General features: G+C 49.2%; 1 protein-coding gene across 8 annotated transcripts in view; it reads right to left on the bottom strand.

Annotated features, from left to right (window-relative positions):
- The window catches only part of Dpf3 (double PHD fingers 3), a 268,017-nt gene that overhangs the window by 112,466 nt on the left and 133,818 nt on the right, over window positions 1–21,733 (bottom strand). For all 8 annotated transcript variants that reach the window (XM_055592871.1, XM_055592874.1, XM_055592877.1 and 5 more), the window contains 2 exons: window positions 18,811–18,918; window positions 669–796 (listed from right to left, as the gene is read on the bottom strand). In XM_055592871.1, the coding sequence (XP_055448846.1) occupies window positions 669–796; window positions 18,811–18,918 (236 nt within the window). The remainder of the gene's footprint in view (window positions 1–668; window positions 797–18,810; window positions 18,919–21,733) is intronic.

Genomic DNA, 21,733 nt, shown 5'->3' with positions numbered 1-21,733 from the left:
ATATAAAAAATGAAATAAATATAATATTTATGACAGAAAACATAAAATTTTAATGAATAATACAAACGTAATCAAAATATAACTTAATCATATTTGATTATTAATAATAGTATCATCGAAATTAGCTGATGCTCTGATAACACTCTTGGGCCCCTGTGTAGTTTGAGAGAACGGGGACCTCGGACACACTGAGGGCGGCATATGGTAGACATCACAGTGATGTCTGAGAGCTTTACAGGTAGTGGACACATGGGGACCAAAGCAACTGTCCCTGCCTGGGGGAGGGGGACCAGGCTGGCTTTGGAGGATGCTAGGAGGTGCTGGGACAGGCTGGGAGACCTGGTGAGCTGCAGCTCAGAACCAGGGTGTAAGGAAAAGGGCAGAGTTGAGGCAGGGGCCCCAGCGATGGGCGGCTCACTCCAAAACGGCAAGGACTCCGTCTTCCCTGTTCCCGTTATGTCTCCAGGACTCAGTAGCCTGTGCTCAGAAGGCTCAGTAGACGTGCTCTGAGTACAGATACCGGGAAACCAAGGAGAGGAGCAGATCGAGGGAGCAATGATTTCTCCTGGGGTGGAGGGATGCTTCCCACTCCAAAGATCCCTCATAGCACAGAGGCAGCCCTGCCCCTGGAAGGCAATGAGGCAATGGGTGGCAGGGAGGCAGGGTACCTGTATTTCCTGGATGCTCTCCTCTTCTCTGGCATCCACCTTCTTCTCCACTCCCTCACCGCGAAGCAAGGCTTCCAGGGTGGTACTCTCGGAGGTAAACCCATCTTTCTTCAGGGGCAGCTCCACTTCTGGAACACAAACATGGACAGATGGGTCAGGCACCCAAAAGCAGGTAAGGCAAGAAGGTGATCCTTAGGAGCATGAAGGGTCCAGAGTCCTCGGGTGGGATTCAAATGGCCTATGCTATCACACTGGGGTTGGGTTTAGCTTCTCCACCAGTGCACTGACCCAGAGATGGATCTCGATCCTGCCCACTCCCTGGGGCAAGCTGAGGCAGAACAGAGGGGCTGGGCACCCTCCAGATGCAGAATCAGATTGCCTGAGTCTTAGCCCTGCTTCTACCAGTCTAGGGGTATGATTCTGGGCAAGATGCTCAAAGAGCCTGGAGCCCATTTCTCCATCTATCACGAGGAACAACGGTGCCCAGGACTTAGGGGGTTTTTGAAAATGTTCAAACAATGGCTGATTACTATTGTCTTTAAGGTCTCCCCTTGGCCCTGCTGGCTGCCAGCACTGTTTTTGTCCATAAAAAGAGCCTTGGAGAGGCTGTTCTCATCAACTCACAGGGGAAGTAGAGGCTCCAAACCAATGCAAACAGAGTGACAGAAATGCCCAACAGACCCCAGAGCAGCAGAACAGCAGGCCACTGTCATGCCCAGAGAGATTATGGCAAGCGTTTCGATGCTCCCACACCTGGAGAAATCAGTAAACTAGGGCATTTTTCTACAGACATTAGCAGTTATCTTGCTAGGTTTGTAAGTCAATGGTTGCTATAGTTTAGACACTGAAGCTCCCACTCACCTCTCCCAAAGCTCATGTGTCAAAAGCTTGGTTCCTGAGGTGGCACTATGGAGGGGTGGAGGGACCTTGAGGAGATGGGCTCTGGTGGGCAATGTCCTTCGACCATTAGGGTGTATTCGAAAAAGAGACTGTACAATCCTGGTCACTTCCCCCCCCCCTTTCCAGTCATGAGGTAACCTGTTGGCTTTACGCCATCTGGAGCATTTCCACCACTGCCATCTGAGGAAGTCCAAAAACTGGTTCTGCCTGGCCATGGACTAGAATCTTGAAAACTGTAAGCCAAAATAAACCATTCTCTTTATAAGTTATTATCTCGTGTATTCTGTTATAGTCACAGAAGGCTATTCTAGTCATGGAGGGGCCAGCTAAGCAAAGATAGGGCTGGAGGGATCCTGCCCCCTGAGAGGGACAAAAGAGAGCTTCTGACTCTTCCCCAGGGTGTCCCCAAACTCTCCAACCTCTCCTTGATCCTGGACCTCTGCACACACACAAAACAATTAGATATGTGTTCACCGGCAGCTAAGGTGGTCATAAGAATAGCCAAGTGAAACCAATCTCTTATTCACATGGAAGAATAAAAAATGTAAAGTAGGGCTCATTGACAGAAATGTGGACGGTACAAAGGGAGTCAGTGAGGAACAGTGATATAGCCACAGAAGCCATCCCACTGCTGTTCCTCAGAGAGGGAAAGTGCTTGCTCACATCCCAGAGAAACCATGGCTTGCAGCATGGAGATCAGAGCCTGGGAAACCAAAAGCTAAGGCATGGCGCCGCCTCCTCCCATCCTCCATCTCCTCTCACACTGGCCAGCTCCAAACCGGAGCCTGTGGACAAGGGGCTCGGCTGCTGTGACCCACCTAGGTCAGCTTTCTCAGGACACGGAGCAGAGAAAGGATGACGAGCAGGTCTAGAAGGGCAACTGGAGACAGGTGGCACCAATCACAGCCTGCTCCGCCAGGCTCTCTGGACTCCGTTGGACCACCACCTGCCACTTCATCTCCTCTACCAAAACACACAGGCTGATAGAAGGCCACTCCAGCATCCTTAAAACTGAAGAAATGTGCCTGGCTAGCACCCAGACGAGAGTGGAAGAAGAGGTATCTGAGGTCTCTTTTGAGAACTTTCTTATTAAAAAAAAAAAAAGGAAAAAAAAGGAGTGATGATCTATACCCACCAAAAACCAGGACCAGGGCCAGCAAGATGGCTCCATGGGTAAAGGTCCTTGCTTCCAGACTTGATGATGTAAGTTCGGTCCCCAGAGCCCACACAGTGGAAGGAGAAAATGGACTCTCACAGGTTGTCCTCTGACATCCATATATATCACGTAAGTCATGTCTCACACATACCCACATACCACACACACACAACTGAAAACACACACATACAACCATTGGATCAACCATCTATGAAACTTTACCATCATCTATCTGACCAATAAATATCTATTGAGCACCTGGGACAACCACTGTGCCTGAACGAGAGACTCAGGAGGCGACCAATTAATGACAGAACTCTGTCTTTGGATACTTTAAAGATCCCGATTATAAAATGTTACATAGAAAACCAAGACCCAGTTATGAGCTACCTCAGGTGCTACCAAGGAAAACAGTGAGGAGGCAGGTACTTCACTTCAAAGTCGGGGAAGGCATGTGTGACGAAGTTACAATTAAGTTGAGTGTCAGTTAGAATCACCTGTGTGCTTTAATGAGCCCTGTGTGTTGATATATTATTACTCTCTCTCAAGTCAGAAAAGTCTTCCAAATGTCTCATCTCAAATAATTAAGGTGTGTTGCCTCCTGCCCTGTCCTCGGTCAAATGGCTGGTTACCACCCCTCAAACTTATAATAACCTCACGTGTATAGTTGAAGTTTAACCTTTAGACCTAGACGATACATGTGTCCAGTTTCCAGAACGGCACAGCGTTTCAGAGCAGGACAAGTTCGGCCATCTAACCCAACTATACATGAGTCACTCGAGCTCAGAAAGATGAAGCAACTTCAGCAAGGGCTACCCAGCAGGCAGGAAAGCAATGGCGATCTTTCAAAACATCGTAAAGATCATGCCAAGAACCTGACTCCATATAATCTCATCAGTGGATAACAAAGCCCAGGTGAGAGCTTCAGGGCCCCGGGGCACACGAGGAAGACGTGGCAAAGCAGGAACTTGCAGAAGCTGTTACCCCCAGACGCCCCCTCACCCCCATCACACCGCAGAGTGTGGACGTGCCCCCTTTTACATAGGGGTCAGCTGGGCCTAGAGAGGTTTTAGAACCTCTCCAGTACCGGAAAGGTGCAAAGTCCAGTCTAGACTTCGGATCATCCCACTTAACTGTGCCTTTCATCGCTCACTCTGTACTTGGTCGTCTTTAACTGGACTGGCTGGCGTGCACAAGCTAAGAGTCAAGAGAGAAAATGGAACCGCAGTGATGAAAATGCAGGGTTTCTCTGGCATATGAAGGCCTCCAAGGGATAGCCAGTGATGCCCGGGGTCCAGTCCCTTCAGGAGCAAAGCACAGAGAGACAGGGGTAGGGGGGTGGGGGAGGGGGGAGTCTTTATATCACAAAGACAGAGTGGCATCACTCTCCCCTAATTGCCAAAATATTTTATTGGCTCATATAGTTTCATTTCCAAACAGGCCTGGAGTCAAACCCTGGCTAGCCTTGCCTCAGGGCAGTTTCCTAACGTAAGTAAATGGCTGTTGATGGATTACGTGCGATGACACAGGCAGGCACCCCACAGCACTGGTCTGGGAATGAAAGAAGGTAATGTGTTACATTAAAAAACTCCAAAAGGACATCCCCCCCCCCAGAACCTAGTGTGTAAAACAACATGGAAAGTGAAGCATGTTGGGTTTTTATGTTTTCTTCTATTTAAAACTTGGGTTCAAAATTGGGAGATACACACAAAGAACCTGGGGCAGTCTGAGTGTCCCACAGTGCTGTAAGTTATTATTAACAAAATTTTAATCACTGGTGCTAATGGTTCGGTAGAAATCCAATAAAAGCTGCCAGTATCGTCCTAAATTTTCTAGTTGCCATGTTCAAAAAGGCAAGAAAGAGGGGCGATTAAGTTTCATACTTTCTTATCCAAAATACTAACATTTTTAATATGAAATTGATTATCCGAAAACTGATGTGATGTTCTACACACTTTCAGACCTCACTAGTATGCATGTTCTCCCTTATAACACATCTAAATTCAGACGAGGACTCCAAAGCCATAGGAGGCCAGTGGCTACCCCACTGGACACAGCAGCTTTATAGCATTAAAAGAAATGCTTTAGGAAGATTTTGCTTTCAGTAAGTGGATGGAATTTAAACATGGTTCTTAACGTTGCCTGCTTAATGCCCAGTGGAGTACCATTCCAGGAGCGGCATTCGGGCTGACCTCTGGCAAACCCTGTTTGCAAAGCATTATGGGTAAAGCTTGGCTAGTCAGAATGAAAGGCTTACCCCACCCCCAAGACAACCCGGCAGAGGGTACATTCTCTGTCTCTTAACCCCCCCGGGGGGGGGCATCCCAGAGCACATCAAGAAAAAGAGGTGACAGGTCCGAGCTCTCCCACAACATAGATACCGTGCACACTCCTGGCAGGCCCTGGGGATGTCACTGATTTAATTCCAGTCTAATACGGCTCATCTGGATAGAGGATCCAGTGACTCTTTAAAAGGCTTCTCTTGTTTAACCTCACACAAACTTGGAGACCACATAACCCGACGGGAGCCATCAAACATTTAACATCAAAAAGAAAACGGACCAAAACCCACACGTACATATTTCATCTTTAAATTAGTCTCATTTCATACACATGGCTATGAACCTATGGATCGTTACTCTTCCCAGAGTGGCAGCAGCTGTCACCCAAAGCCAGCCACCTCCTTGGGACCCGGAGGCAGCTCTGCCTCCACTTTCTAATTGGGAACAGAGATACTCCTTGGGTGATTTCCAGCACGATCCATCACACCAGAGACAGCTTCTGTGCAATCTGAAGGAAATCGGTTTCCAAATAAGAAAGAAAGAAAGAAAAAAAAACCTCTTAGACAAACAAGGATTGAAGCACAGAAAGTTAAAAAGAAAAAAAAATAATAAAAATAAAAAAGAAACATACCACAAATAAAAGCACAGGAGGAAAAAATTTGCCAGGGAAGCACTGTGGCTTCTCCCTCAGGCTCCGGACAGGGCAGCCATCCCTCTCGGGTGTAGATCAAAGCCATAAGCTTTTGACACAGGTGCCCTAAGCCTGCCACCCAAGGCACCAAAAGAAAGCTTCCACTGGGTTGTTGGAGCCACCGAGCTCATTAACAGGATGCAAGCAAGATGAATCTGAAAGCACAACATGGGAGCAGCGTGAGTAATTAAATCCCAGGTCATTTAAAAATGCAAACGCCTTGGATGTCACAGGCTCCCTGAGCCTCTGGCTCCTTCTCCTTCATTACTAGGCTAAGGATGGAGGGCTGGGAACCTGCAAGTCATATATGGATTATAATAAAATATGCTGTATATAAAAAAAAAAAACACAGATTAAGACAGGTCTTCTTTGGGGAAATATACAAAGAGAGAAGCTGTCTGTTAGCTAGCTGTCGAGTTTGCAAGAGATACCCATCTTTCGGGAGGCTGGGCTCTGCCAACAGACAGGCTGCCCCAAGGGAAATCGTGGTGAAACACCCCGACAAGGCGCATCCATCCGTCCATCCATCATGGGCTCCCTCTGACGCAGGGGCCTGGAGATAGAGTCATGGTACAGAGGGAGGGGGAGAGCTTGCAGACAATGGCAAAAACATCCCCTGCTGGTGTGTGAGTGCGCTCAGGGGTTTTTTGTTGTCATGGTTGTTTTTTTAATACCTGTCTCTGGTTTTTTTTTTTTTTTTTTCTTTAAAAATACAAATGTGCCATTTTCTCTTCTGGGTGCTTATTATTTTGAGAAGTTAAGCTCATCATATGTCCTTGGATTTATCCATCAACTTACACCAAGGAGCAAGAAGCCCAAGAATCCAGATTTCATTTATCCCCGCCAGACTCTCAGACTCATGGAGAGAGAGGGGGGAAACAGAGGCTAGGGAACTAGAGACCTGATTTCCTACAATGGAGGCAGGTCCAGGGAGCCACCTGCTCGTTCCCTAGGAAGGCCTTTCCCTGGCTGCATTTGACTCCCATGTTTGTGACCCATAAAGCTCAAAATAAAATGAGGTTCATGTTGAGAACCTGTCACCCAGGCTGCAGCCCTCAATCTCTGCCACAGCTTGTCTTAGAATCCCAGGATACCCACACAACACGAAACACCTCCCCCAGCCCCCATCATCCCCCCAGGTGGCCCCTGCGGTACCTGCCCACACTCCTCTAAGTGGACGCATTAATGTAAGTTCTAGAATGGAAGGTCAGTACTCCAAAGAAGCATTTCCACAGACCTGAGGCCCAAAGAAACATCCATGATATCAAAGGAAGTCACCACTGGGCCAGCCTACAGGACAAGTGTAGCTTCCCAAGAAGGGCAGAGAGAAGCATCATGGTGGAAAGAGGCCTAGCGGAGGAAAATTCCCAAGGTATGTGGGACCCATGGGAGAAGGTTAAAAGATTTCAGGTAGGTAGGTCGAATGCATTCTAGAGATCCATGATACAGAACGTCGACTGGCTATTAATAATGTATTGTTGCGCTTAAAAATGCTGAAGGAGTGGATCTGAGTGTTCTTAACACACACACACACACACACACACACACACACACACACACACTGAAGTAGATCTGAGTGTTATCAATGCACACATGAGCAACAATGAAAGGTGATAGACACATCCATTAGTCTTATCTAATCATTTTACATTGTCCACTTATATTGAACATCAGGTTGGGTGGGAATGTAGCTCACTGATAGAGGACTAGCCTATTATGGCCAAAGCCCTAGGTTCAACCTCCAGGATCTCTGTTTCTCTCTCCCCCCTCTCTCTTCTCTCTCTCTCTCTGTTTCTCTCTCTCTTACACACACAAAATCCCATAGTATCACATCTATATGATACATACACACCTATATCCATATGTATCTGTGTGTGAGCTCACATACAAAAAACTAATCCCATAGTATCACATATATGATACATATGTACAGATACATCTATATTTATTTTTTGTGGGGGGGGGGACGTTCAAGACAGGGTTTCTCTGTGTAATAAACAGCACTGGCTGTCCTGGACTCACTCTGTAGACCAGGCTGGCCTCAAACTCACAGAGATCCACCTGCCTCTTCCTCCCTAAGTGCTAGGATTACAGGTGTTCGCCACCACACCTGATTCACCTATATATCATGTATGAGTACATACGCGTGTGTGTGTGCGCACACACACACACACACACACACTCCAAGTACACCTTTATAAAGCCTGAAAGGGTTAAAACTAACTAGTTAAGGACTAGAGTTGTAGCTCAGTTGGTGAGCGCTTGTCCTGGGCTCCATACTCGGTACTGTATGAACCGGATGTGATGACACATACCCTTAGAAAACTCTCAGTGCCGGCTACACAGCAAGTTGCACTACGTGAGTTTCTGTCTGTAAATAAATAAGTAAAAAGTGGTTCAAAGGGGTTGAGGCAGCAGGCTGTTTGGGGATGAAGGCTCAGCTCTCCTACCCCCTAAACCACACAGTTGGCTTTGATTGCCTCCTCTGTAAAACTGAGAGAACAGAGCCCACCTCCTGCTGCTGCTAAAGACCAAATGAGGCCGTAGCTATAAAGACTATGAGTCCAGTACATAGTCCAAACTGAGCTCCCTTCCTTCCTTCTCCTCCATCCTCCCTCTTCTCATGAGCCTCAGCCCAGGGTCCTCTACCTTCCAACACTCTTGGGCCACCAGACGTGGTGAGACCCAGCTTCCCCCAGAACGGATTTGGGCCTGAGAGAACAGAAGCAATTAAGCCGAATCTGGAGCAGTGAAAGAACAGAAGAGGTGAAGCACAGACACAGCTCCAAGCACAGAGATGGGCCCTGCCCCAGTGCCGGGATTCGACAGCGCCCTGCGGCTTTGGAGGAGACACGGCAAAGCACAGCAGAAGGCACCCTGTCCTTGTCCATTTATTTGGCAGACAGTGGCAGGCTTACTATGTGGCAGGCTCTTCCAGGTGCTGAGGACACGACTGTGGATGAGACAAAAACAAAACAAACAAACAAAAAGTCCCTGCCTTGGTAGAACTTACATTCAGGTTCATAAGAAATGACACTGGCGGGAAGGGATACAAGAAGTGAACGCATGAAGTCGACAGTCTGACATTTGGTAATTGGTGCTTTGGAGGAAAGACAGAACATGTCAGGGAAGCTGGCCTATGGGGGTGAGAGGAGGATGGAGATACTTTTGAGTTTGGCCAGGAATGTATGAACCTGGAAGAGGAGTGAGATAGCCATGCAAAGACATCACAGGCAGGGAGCCATTAGTGCCAGGTGCCCTGAAGCTGCCTTTCGCCTGACACACACACAGTGAGTGGGGGACTCTCGGGAGGTCAGCTTCACAGAGTTATAGGGACTGTGAAGTGCTGAGCGGGTGGCAGGAGACCGTCACTTCCAACCTGGGCGTGATGGTGAGCCTCAGGGGCTTTGAGCAAAGACTGGCAGGATGATGCCTACATAGTAACAGGACCACTCTGAAGGGGGGTGAGGACAGAAGTGGGGAGACCAGTCAGGAGGTTCTGCACTACTTACAGAGCCCCAGGATAAGCCTGTGCTGGCAAGAAGGTGGCAGAATAGGGGCAAAGCTCTGTCCTCGGGGAGCTTAGGTTCTCCTTGTCAGACGCCAGAGTGTACAGGGCAGGGGTCCCCTGGTCCCCAAACAAGGGGGCTTCCCTACATAGCAAACCTTGCCAAGGAGGCCAGAGGTCCAATGATAAGGGGACCAAGGTGTGGATCCTTATGTGAGCAAGTCCACAGAGATTCTCCAAGAAAGTAGACCAGCTGCCACCAAGGGCAGAAGATGAGCTTCAGGCATATGGGCCTGCCTAGCACACCACAGTGCATGTGTCTGCCCTCGCATGTCACACCATAGCTACATGCTCTGGCACACTACATTGAAGCTACATGCCCTCCCATGCATATCACATCATAGCTATGTATGTCCTAGCAGATCACAGGACGGCAGCTACAGTAAAGCAGTGGGTCCCACAGCCAGGTTCCCAGAACTCTCCTCAACACAGAAGATGCTAGAATAGGGTTTGGGGATAAAACTCATAGGTATGATGTGTTCCTGCCCCAGACCACAGAGCGCACAATTCCCCCGAGGTGCGGCAAGCTGTCTGCAACAGGCTCGTCACTGACGCCGAGGGGTGCAGCAGCCTTAGTGGAGGCTTCCTGGGCTCTTTCCACAGAGCATGGGGGAGGCAGCATCTCTGAGGCTCCTCACGCTGCCTCCACACCACGTGGCCTTTAGAATGGCCCTACGAAGCCACCATTGTCCACGTTTCGCATGGGAAGAATCAGGGTCTGATCTCCCAGAGCTAGTGACTGGAGGAATCTGAACTTGAATTCAGGCCTTGTGATATCTATTCAGTGGTGGTTTTTTTCCCCCCTCTCCAATAGATTATGAGAAAAATAAAAGATCACAGGAAAAGGGGTCTACAACCTGTGATGAAATAGAGGCTCAGGGCAATGATGGAGCTGGACAGGAAGCCCAGCTCTAGGGCAAGGCTTCTCCTCACTCTTCCAGCTTCCCTCACCTGCAAAAGGACATATGAGAGCTCAGTATGTCCTCCCAGCTTCATCTAACAAGTCTTTATCACCTGCCATGCACCAAGCCTTGGTAGGGATGCAGGTGAAGAAGAAGATGGGTCCCTGCCCTGTACCTGTCAGTGAGAAGATAGAGGTAGGGGGAGAATGCACAGTGGTAGACTTAAATGATTCTCGGGCTTATGGCCCATGCGCTAAACATGGCACCCTCTGGCCTGTTTACAAAATGAGGCTTTGGAACCTGCAGTAGCCATGTGGCTGCGCTGCCTACCTCCAGCTGTAGGCCTGTGTCTCTTGCCAGGAGCACAAGCAACGCCAAGGATGCCTAAATTCTGTTGTCCCCGGTTCTGCCCCCTAAAACCTTGGAGAATCCCAGGAGCAGGTTCCCAGGGGTGCAGGCAGCTACAACATGAAGTGGGCTGGAGGCCTGCCCACCTCTCCCTAGCTACCTTACTCACAAAGCCACCAGGAGCAGAAGAGGCGGCCAATGCAGGCATCTAGGATGAATGGCTGCAGGCTCTGACACCGCAGGAATGAGATAAATGACAGGTCATTTCCCCTGATGCACTTGAAGGCATCCATTCTCCTGGCCATCCCGAGCTCAGACACCCCCACACAGAGGCAGATAAACACTGACAGATGGGGGTGGGAGCCAGTGTCCTTCTCCCTTGGAAGGACACAGCAGCATCCGCGGCAGGCCTGGCAGAAGGTCACAGTGGCCACTGGCTCACACCTAGCTCGGGGCTTTACTTGTCTCTTCTTCACTACCCTCCCTTGTGCCCACCCCCACCTGACTCATCCATCTAAGGCGCGCCTGGCAGAGGGGGAGGGCTGGGGGGCACAGGAGCCCGCCGACAGCCCCATCAATCTCAACCTACATGCTTGGCACATCAGCGTTCCTTAAGCTGTTCCTGGACGGGAGGGTGTTGGAGGAGCCGGGGGAACTGTCTTGGGGAGGAGAGAAATCACACTAAGCATCAGAGAGCAAATGGCGAAAGAAGCCTGGAGACCATTAAAATGTGGGCCATGTACAAAAACAGTAGGGAACTAATTAAGATGCAGGATTCGCAAGAGCCAGGGAAGTTGGCCACAGCCTGCTCGCATCTGTAGAGTTCTGGCAGTTCAGCGCAGCAGGGACAGACCTCCTCCTGAACTTGTCCCTTGGGGGTCGCCCCTCTGAGGGTCTCTGTAACTGGTCCTGTCTTACGACTTTGGCTTACGAGACTTTCTCCACTTTGGGGTCATCCTGAGCTACAGTCTCCTTCAGGGTTCCCGCCCTCTCCTCAGCTTCCCCAGCAGCCCAAGGAAGGAAGGAAATGTATCCTGGTCATTCACCCCCAGTCATTGAAAGGCTGCCCAAAACAAGAAAATGAGGAGAAAGAACCAGAACTCATTTCTGGCTGCCTTCCCTCCTGTTACCCTTGGAATTCAGCAAGGGAGGCAAAGAGCCTGCTGCTGCCTGAGTGTTTCAGACTGGAGGTGCTGACGAGGCCTCGGGTTCGAAGGGAACAGGAGAGATTTGGATAGTCAAAGCCCCCAGTTTTCAAGCACTTGTATGTGTGTGTGCGTGCCAGGTCCTAGAGAGAACAATTCCTGTCCTGACCTGCTCCCTTTAGTGTCTCTCTTTGGTTTCACCACTGACACCCTTGAGAAATTTACTTCCTAATCTGTACCACAGTTTCCCAACCTTTAAAATGGAGATAATACCTTCCTAAGACCACAGGGAACAAAGGTCTGGAGTTGAAAGATGCTAAACTAGCTGAGCATTTAATCCAGAGAGATATTAAGGGAAAATGTTTTAAGAAGGTGTCATGTCGCACATCTTTAGTCCTAGCACTCAGGAGACAGAGGCAGTCAGATCTCTGTGAGTTTGAGTTCAGCCCGGTCTACAGAGTGAGTTCTAGAACAGCCAGAGCTTCATAGTGAGACCTTATCTTGAAATAACCAAAAAAGGAGGAGGAGGAATAGAGAAAGGGAGGAAGGAATGAAGGAACAAATGAACAAACGAATGAAGGGTTAAATGCTCCTTTTTGAGTGAGCTAGCTTTTGCCCACTACCTGCCCCTGCCTGATACGTTTCTCATCTAATAGCCCTCTCCCATTCAAGGATAGAGCTCACTTCTTGGAGGAGTGACCAAGAGGAGGCCTCTCACTACCCCCAGATTTTCTGTCATAGAAACTGTGACATCTCTACATGGTAAAACACCTGTGCTGTCTCTGCGACCCAGTGCAAGCTGCAGAGAATATTGCACTCGATCGGCAGTCAGCTGAGAGAAATAGGGCTGTGTGTGTGTGCTGTCCTTCAGACACCAGGCAGGTGGGAGGCTGTGGAAACTTGACTCAAGGTAAATTGGAGTTGGGGGAGTTGGGAGGGAAGGAATGAGGGTGGATACGTGAGAAATGCATAGGTCCGGGGACAATATGGATGCTCTCAGGCTCCAAAGAGCTCTTCCCAGCCCTTAGCCTCTTCCCACACAATACCACATTCGTCTTCCCACCAAGAAATAAATGTAGGAGGGATGACATCTTCACAGTGACAGAGAGGTGGAATGAACGCAGCCAGACTAAGGAGCCCCGCCATCCGGTTATAACTCTGGCCAGAAACAGATGACTTAATGGCAGCCAGATGAAGCTCTTTCTGACCCCACTCTGAAAGCCTCCTCGTGGAAGAAGACCTCTGTCCTTCCAGAGGGCGCAAAGGAGCCAGACAGAACCTTCTTCGGGGTCTCTCTAGACTGCCAAATACAGCCTCCCTCCCCATCTCTGGACCTTGCCCTTGATGAGCCACCAACCTCAGTCCAGGATGAGCCACACCTAGCCCATGAGGCTCTTCGGGGGACCTTAAGGAGGACAAGAAGGCATGGTGCTCACAGTGACCTGTTCTCCTTCCTATCCTTGGAAGATCTGACATGGAGGACACTCATGACATGGAGCAATCAAGCCCTAGGCAGTAGTCCTCAGCCCACAGTTCTCACAGACCAGACGAAGCACTTCAGGATGGTGTAGACCGTGGGCTCAAGAGCCCATTACATTGCCAAATTCCTAGGGCATGTCCAGGAACGCCCACCCCAGAGGTGTGAAGAGGTGGGTTGGTTGTCTTCCAGCATAAATTCACTCTAGTTCCTGTACATTTAAAGAGATGCAGGGTGGATAAATTACTGAGTTTGTTTTTAGAAAGTTTTACCCAAAGAACACTATATATGAGGTCACACTATTGTTTTTTTGGTTTTTGTTGTTTTACCAGTTATCCATATATCTTGACATCTTTGATTTTCTGGAGTCACTTCTAAGAAATTGTGGTGTGTTTCTGTCGTGTGTGTGTCTGTGTGTGTGTGTGTGTGTGTGTGTGTGTGTGTGTGTGTGTGATGGGGAGTACACATGCCATGGCACACATATGAAAGTCAGAGGACAATTCTGTGGAGTTGGTTCTCTCTTTCCACCTTTACACAGCCTCTGAGGATCAAACTCTCCTGGCTTGTACATAGAGCACCATCACCTGCTCAGCCACCTCACTGGCCTTTGAGCCACATTTTTAAAAGGCAAAATAATATTCTATTTTATGAATGGAATGTGCATCTAACTAGGCACCAAAGGGCTCTATAATCGTTTCTAATCTCTGCTTACTACGATCAACACCACGATAGCTAAATATGTTTATCGTTTAGATACTATATATCTAAAAACTAAATTCCACACACTATGTGTGGCAGCTTGAATAAGAATTGCCCTCATAGACTCCTATGTTTAAATTCTTGGTCCCCAGTTAGTGGAACTTCTTGAAAAGGATAAGGAGGTGTGGCCTCATTGGAGGTGTACCACTGGGCCCATGCCAGGCCCAGCGTCTCTCTTTTTCTACCTGTTGCCTGTGACTCAGGGGGCATAGCTCTCAGGTACTGCTCTAGTGCCATGTCTGTCTGTTCCGCACCATGATGGTCACGGACAGACCCTCTAAAACTGTAAGCAAGCCCCAAATTAGCTACCTTCTTTTCTAAGAGCTGCCTTGGTCACAGTGTCTCTTCACAGCAACAGAACAGTAACTAAGACAACATGCATGATACAGCGCTCACAACAGAATGTCTAGTTCCACAGGCCTGTGCTTTGTGTGTATGTGTGTATGTCCATGTGTGTCCGTATGTGTATGTTTGTATATATGCACATATATGTCAATGTACACATGTATGTGTGCAGGCCAGAGGTCAAAGTTAGGCTTCTTCTTCAGTCATTCCCCATCTTATTTTTTTCTCTGTTTTGTTATTTGTGTGTGTGTGTGTGTGTGTGTGTGTGTGCGTGTGTGTGTGTGTGTGTGCGTGCACATGCAAAGGTCAGAACACAACCTGTGGGAGTCTGTTCTCTCCTACTTGTGGGTTCTGGGAACCAAACTTTGGTCATCAGGCTTGGCCACAAGCATCCTCACCTGCTGAGCCATCTTAATGGCCTTCCCCCCCCACCTCACTCCTCCCCTTTTGAGACAGGATCTCACTTAACACGGAGCAGCAAGGCCCACGAACCCCCTGCCTCTGGCCCCCGAGCACTGAGGTTAGAGGTGTTTTCGAGGCAAGCTCTTGACCGAGGCATCTTCTCAGCTCTGAGCCAGCACTTCTTAAATACTAGCGGGGCTACCAAGACTTCCTTCCACCGTCACAGGCAGAGGGAACGTAGCGCTCCTTCTCCCTCTCTGTTTTCCTCATTGAGGCAAACCTGCACATGAACACACACGTGCACACATGTGCGCGCGCGCACACACACACACACACACACGTGTACACACATATAAACATACATTCATACACATATACACATACACTCACATACATGCAGAGAGATACAGAGCTGACCTAACAAGAATTTATAGCAAGTTCTTCAGAGACTTCATCACTGACCCTCCTCTGAGTCACACTCAACGAGAGCTCTGAGCTCTCTTTAAGACCCCAAATCAAATGAAATAAAACTAAGAAACGACCATTTAAAAAATATTGTCCAAATCAACCTGTTTAGAGAAGACACACCCCAGCAAAGGGAAGAGTTCCCCTAAATAGAAACCGCGCTGTGTAAATGGCGAAGGCAGGGACACTAAGAGATAAGCAGGCTACCGCCCACAAGGGTGCTGGAGAGGGGGGCTGCAGTCTCCCAAATGCCAGAAACGGCTTCCTTCTGGGGGAATCCAGCCAGAGACAATGTCACCTTCTACTTTTGCCCAAAGGTGCCTATGTGCCCACTGAAGCCAATGCTGAAGGTATGTTGCTGAAACCTTGAAAAATCCAAGTGTTAGAATTGGTGGAGATAGCTCAGTCATTAAAGCACGTGTACATGATGATGAGGACCTGAGTTCAATACCCCAGAGTCTACCTTTAAAAAGAAGCAAGCTCTAAAAGCTAGGCATGGTTGCATACCCCTGTGATCCCAGCACCGGGGAGGCAGAGAACACATTCTTGGGGCTCAACGGGCGGCCAGACCAGCTGAATCAGCAAGCTCCAGGCCAATGAGAAGCCCTGTCTCATAAAACAAGGGAGATGGTTCCTGAGGCATGCCACTCAAGATTGACCTCTGGCTTCTGTGTAAATGAACAACCACATGAACACACACTCACACATGCATTCACAGACACAGACACAGACACACACACACACACACACACACACACACACACACACACGTAAATACAGATGCCAGCCTGCATCATCTCCAGGAAGATCGTGGCATGCTGCTTTGATGGTATTCCATCCTGGCCACCTCCATTGAGCCCAGGGCCAAGACCACTGCTGGGCACCTTTGCTCACCACCCGCAGAGGCATTCTGAGCACCAGGCTAGACCTGGCAGCACAGAGTCACAAAAGGGTGAGCACCAACCCGCACTTGGCCAAAGGCTTGGGAGTTTGGGTGTCAGGTTTCGTGGGCTTCATCATGGTCTGATTTCACAAAGCAGGAACAAGCATCTCTGAGAAACACATATGGAGTTCCTGATTCCCACCCTTGGCTGTTTACTGTCTCTCAGCCCCGAAGCCCAGGCTAGAAGAACAGGCCTCCCAAGATAGTGCAGCTGCACCCACAGGGGGATGAGGATACGTGTAAGGGCCCACACTCTTGAAGCCACGGTTCCTCTCTCCAGCGGAGATCCTGCTCAAGAACCCTGGGCATCTTTGGTCTGGTCCTTCCTCCCTGAAGTTGGCACAGCCACTTCCGGCTCATGCTTCAAGCATATACTTTAAAAGTCTTCCCAGGAGTCACAGATACAACCCCTGGGTGCTGAAGGGAACCGCTACCGAAAAGCACCAGCCGTGGCTTCTCCCTCGGCCATCATGGCAGGCCAAGGATGGAGGCAGGTCTCCGGCACCTATAAACACAGCTGCTCTCCCTCAGCCACAGACAGGAAGCACATGCTCGGAATGTGAATGGCTGCAGACAGACAGAGCAAACCCTCACTTTTGCCTTGGTCCCACACGCCGATGAGTCCACGGCTCCTCAGATACACGTTCCACACAGTAAACCACCCTTGGCTCTGTCCACAGGCTGACGGCCCTCACCTGTGAAATAAGCTTAAAACACTGTTCCCCTCCATCTTCTCCCTAAGCCCCAGCACAAGGTAGGAGCAGGTGTCTGCTGAGCAGGGAAGCTTTGGAAAGGGCTATGGCAAACTATGCTAATCAATAGCCATTACCAAGGACTGAGGATGGTGGTGACTCAGGCCTCCTGCGGAGGACAAGAATTTGAGGAGCAGACAAACCCAGCCAGCTACTCAGTCCTCCCTAGGGCTTCTCTGCCACAGCTGGGGAAGGGAGCGGGCCTGCTGGATGCTGAGTCTGGGACCTCCCCAGACGGAGAGCAAGCATGCTGCACACATTGCAAGAAACATAGCCCCCATGACAGTTTGGGGCACCCAGGATTGATGGTTTCGTGTATAAGTTTTCCATTTTTGGCATCGGCTAATTAGGTTTGAGCTTCTAACACTCACAGCTGAAGGAATCGCAACTACCTCTTGGTGTATTTGAATATTCAATACATATATTAATTTTATAATCATAAAGTAAACATCTAAAGAGACCTGTCTGCTGCACATCACAGCAGAAAAAAGCCCTGAACAGGAACCCGATAAATGTGGATGCCGTGCTGGGCCCGTAGGAATTCCTGTGTGACTTTGAACAAGTTTCTTAACCTGGCTGGACTGCAATAAAAGTAAGGAACTGGGGTTGATGATGTCTTTTATTCCTTCGCATGAGATGTATTTGATTTGATGACATCATCAGACTAGTATTTGTTTTCTTTCATTTCTTTTCTTTTTTTTTACTTCACAGGCAGGGTCTCTGTGTATCCCTGGCTGTCCTGAAGCTTGCTATGTGGATCCAGCTGGCCTCGAACTCACAGAGATCCACCTGCCTCTGCCTCAGGGTGCTGAAATTAAAGGTGTGTGCCACATGCCTGATACATCCTTTCATTTTTGTTGTTGGCTTTGGGGCTTTTTGTTTGACTAATATGCCTCCACTAGCTACCTGTGTCTATTAGGTCCTTGAAGTGTGGCTAGAGCAAAGTGAGACATGGGAAAGTGCCAAACACAAGCTATAATTCAAAAAAGAAAATATGGGCACAGGAAAAAAAATGCCAAACACCACTCATCAACCCTAGACTGGCCCAGACTGGGAGGGTAGCCCTTGTGCTGGCTTCCAGTCCTGAGCACACTGAGGAAAGTTCTGTGGCTACAAATCCAGTCAGTCACTTGATATTTTCATCTGTCATCTTTACCCATGGACTGGGTGGAGTCCAGAGCGGAAGCAATCATCTAGCATTAAGGGGTTCCATGAGAAGAACTAAGGACCCCCCCCCACTGAGCTGAGGTCTGGGGTGAGGTGACATTTGCCTTGGCTCTGTCGTGTTTGTAACCCAGACATGCAGGTCAAAGATGGCCCCGTGACTGAAGTTCCAGATGAGTCAAGGTAAAGAACCCTGCACCCCAGGGATGAGTTCTACCACCTGACTCCCACGTTCCCCAAATGCGAGGTCTAGTTTTAACGAGCTAGCCTTTTCGTTCCAGAAAGCCACATGGGTGTGAGTGAGGTGGTCCCAAGGGCATTCTCGCCCCTTTGGGAAAACATACCTGGGTCAAGGTACCTTTGTTGATGCTACAGGAAGGATTGTGGTTTCACGGGCTCTCGTGAGGAAGAAGCCTGGCCCCTACCACTGCTAACTTTGCTTTCTGGGGTGATGAGGGGAAAAAAAAAAAGATAGCACAAGATCTCAAAGCCCAGAGGTGCTTGGGGGGCAACAGGATATATTTACACACAAAATGAGCATATATGTATTCCTCTGTGTGCCACATGGACACCATTCTTCCGCCAGAAACTCACTCTGTTGGGTTTTTGTTTGCTCGCTTGCTTGCTTGCTTGCTTGCTCATTTTGTTTTACTTTTTCTTGCAGTATAGGGGTTGAACGCCAGACCTTGCACACACGTGCAAGCATTCTACTACTGAGCAGCAGCCTTGGGCCACAAGAACAGTGAGTCTTGTGGACAGAAAGCAATGGGTCTTGCCATGGGCAGCTCAGGCCTCCTCACCTCTCCTGCCCCTGGCCCGACTGAGCCGCACGGGGGCACTCACCAGGTTTGATTTCCAGGAGTCGCAGCTTTGGGTCCTCTGGTGGATGCAATCGTCGCTTCTTGCGCCAGCAGCGGGCAGGGTACGTGTACAGCTGGCCGGGAGCAAGGCCTGTGGACAGATACAACGTAAAGAGAAAAGGCTATAGGCCAGAAGGGACATCACAGACTGCCCTGCCTAATCTTGTCATTCGCAGTGAGAGACAAGTAAGGCACAGAGAGGTAAAGGAGCTTGTGTCACCCAGCTGGGCCCCGGCAGAGCCAAGGCGTAACCCATTATGACTTCCATTCTGCCTACTCCATCACATTCTTCACCAGGCCCATTGCCAGGCAGAGCCAGGACCTTTAGCAAAAGGTATTACCTGGCCTGCTGTCCCTCTGTCCAGGGCCAGATTAGGCTGGCTCCCTTCAAGGAGGAACAGCAGAAGTCAGTAAACCTACCTTAGACCTAGCCTCGACTGAGAAGCATTTCAAAGCCACAGCATCAAAGGAGCCAGATCTGCTTGCAGCGCTCTCCCACCGCCTCAGGTCATTTGCAGAGGCCAGAGAGGACTTGGGCAACTCGTGGAGGCATGGTTTACCCTGGACACCCACTTGCATATTCTGTGTTCCTAGACTTCCCGGTCCACATGCCAGGCCTCCCACAAAGAAATCGCTAAGTCCAGAGGATGAACTTACAGTCAGAAGTCCACAGGATGGGTAAGAATGCACTGTCTCCCAAAAGCAGTCCCTATCAATATTTGGTCTTTAACACCACCAGCTTCATTGCTATGCCAAACATCCTGCATACACATGTGCACACATAACGAGAGAGAGAGAGAATTGTGTGTTTGTGGGGATGGGAAGATGGCTCAGTGAGTAGAATACATGCCACACTAACATAAGGACTTGAGTTCAATTCCCAGCACTAGGGAACACGCGCCTACCACCCCGAGTCCCGGGGAGGAGAGGTGGAGACAGTTGGATCCCAGGAGCTTGCTGGCAGCCAGTAAAGCTGAAACAGCAACCTCGGGGTTCACTGAGTGACCCTGCCTCAAAAAATAAGGTGAGGAACAATGAGAAAGATACCCATACTCAATCGATGACTTCCACGTGCATGCCATGAGTGAGTCTACCTGTACATACACACACATACACACACACACACATACCACCACCACCACAAGGTAAGAGGGAGAACAGCGTCACTGACTCGTTTGTCATATTTATTCATTCACTGGGCTGGGTCCAAGGCAGAGGCAACCATACCAGCATTAAAGGATGCAAAACACTCATGTAAGTTTGTCTGCTAAATACCATAGTTTGCAGGATGGTAATAGACTGGGGACTTGTACCTACACTCCATTGAGCCTCAGGAAATATTAAGGTCAGAGTTAGAAGGTCTAAGGACTGGCCTGTACCAGGTGGCCAGAAGACTAAATGAGTCAAATAAGTCATCGTGAGTTCCCTGGCCATGGAGAAAGGGGGCAGCTGTGACCTCTTTCTGGGAGAAAGTATCCCCAGAGACAGATCCATGTTTCTGTCGTGACCCACTTGAGGGGATATGTTACCTCCAGTCCTTTCGATGCTGAATAGACTCTGGGTCCCATCCAGACATCCAAGCTACTTCTGAGGAGGGTCCCCCAGGATCTTAGCGAGGAGGTCCTGGCCCGCTCCCCCGCATCACTGAACAAATCCCAGGAGTCACCACTCATTTGGGGCTAGTGACCCAGTAATCAGCTGAGACGGCAAGTGCCGGGAGAACTCAGACATTCCAGGGCCCCAAACTCACACCAGACCTCTGGTCCTCTGAAGGGAGGTAGGCTGTTAAGGGAACTCAACAACTGTTTTTAGGAACTTTATAGATTGTCTTAATGCCTACTGAGAACCTCTGGAGGCCTGAATAGCATCTCCTGGCTGCTTGCCTGTGTTCTCTGATGTACCAGGACTGGTTTAATGGCCTTTCCTGCAGGATCCTAATTCCTTGTATTTCCCCCAAGGCACTCTAAGCAATTGCCTGCATACTAGTATCTCCCCTACTGGTTTAGAAAGAGCTGCAATGGCAGGAATCACAGCCTCTCTCATGTTCCCTGTATTTAGCACACCATACTTGGAAGCACCTCTAGGAATCATCATACAAAGCTCAACAAGAATCAGCTACAAGAAGGAAATAACCATTGGCCCTGATGGTCCTGCCTCCAGGTTACTCACTCACCCAGACACAAACCACTCAAGAACAGCTAGGATATGGCTCAGGGGTAGAGAACTTACCAAGCATGTACAGGACCCTGGGTTCAGTTCCCAGAACCGCAAGGAAAGAAAACTTCTTATTTGGCAAGCCATCCGAGAAGGTGGGCTCTGGACGGGAGTTCTGAGTCCACCAACATCTATGAGTTTTCTCCTTGCCCTGTCCCCTGGTGATCCCTGATACTTCCAACCTGAGCCAAGGTAGTAAATGAGAAGAAGCTGGCCCTGACCAGCACTCACAAAGGCTGTAAGGAGCCAAAATGTGCAGATGTCCACACATGTCTGGATACTCCACGCTCCCTACATTCTAGTCACTGCCCTGTGGGCTAATGGCACCAAGGCCACCCAACTGGTGGCTAGACACCCTCTTTTCTGGAGAGTAAAGGTTAACAACACTTCGGATGTCCAGAAGACAGGCTGGCTTTACTTTTACTTTCTAGCTTGGAGAAGCCCTGTGATGCAGAACAACCTCATGCATGTGTGTTAGAAAACTCTACAGCCAGCACACACCTTTAACCCCAGCACTCCAGAGAAGAGGCAGGCAGCTCACCAGGAGCTTGAGGACAGCCTGGTCTACAAACTGAATCTAGGACAGCCAAGGTCACACAGAGAAATCCTGTCTTGGAAAAAAGGAAGGCAGGAAGGAAGGAAGGAGAAAGGAAAGGAAAGGAAAGGAAAGGAAAGGAAAGGAAAGGAAAGGA

Source organism: Psammomys obesus, unplaced genomic scaffold, assembly GCF_907164565.1.
Source record: "Psammomys obesus unplaced genomic scaffold, mPsaObe1.curated_primary_1811, whole genome shotgun sequence".
In the NCBI taxonomy this organism is placed as follows: domain Eukaryota; kingdom Metazoa; phylum Chordata; class Mammalia; order Rodentia; family Muridae; genus Psammomys; species Psammomys obesus.
This window is presented reverse-complemented; position numbering and strand designations above follow the sequence as displayed.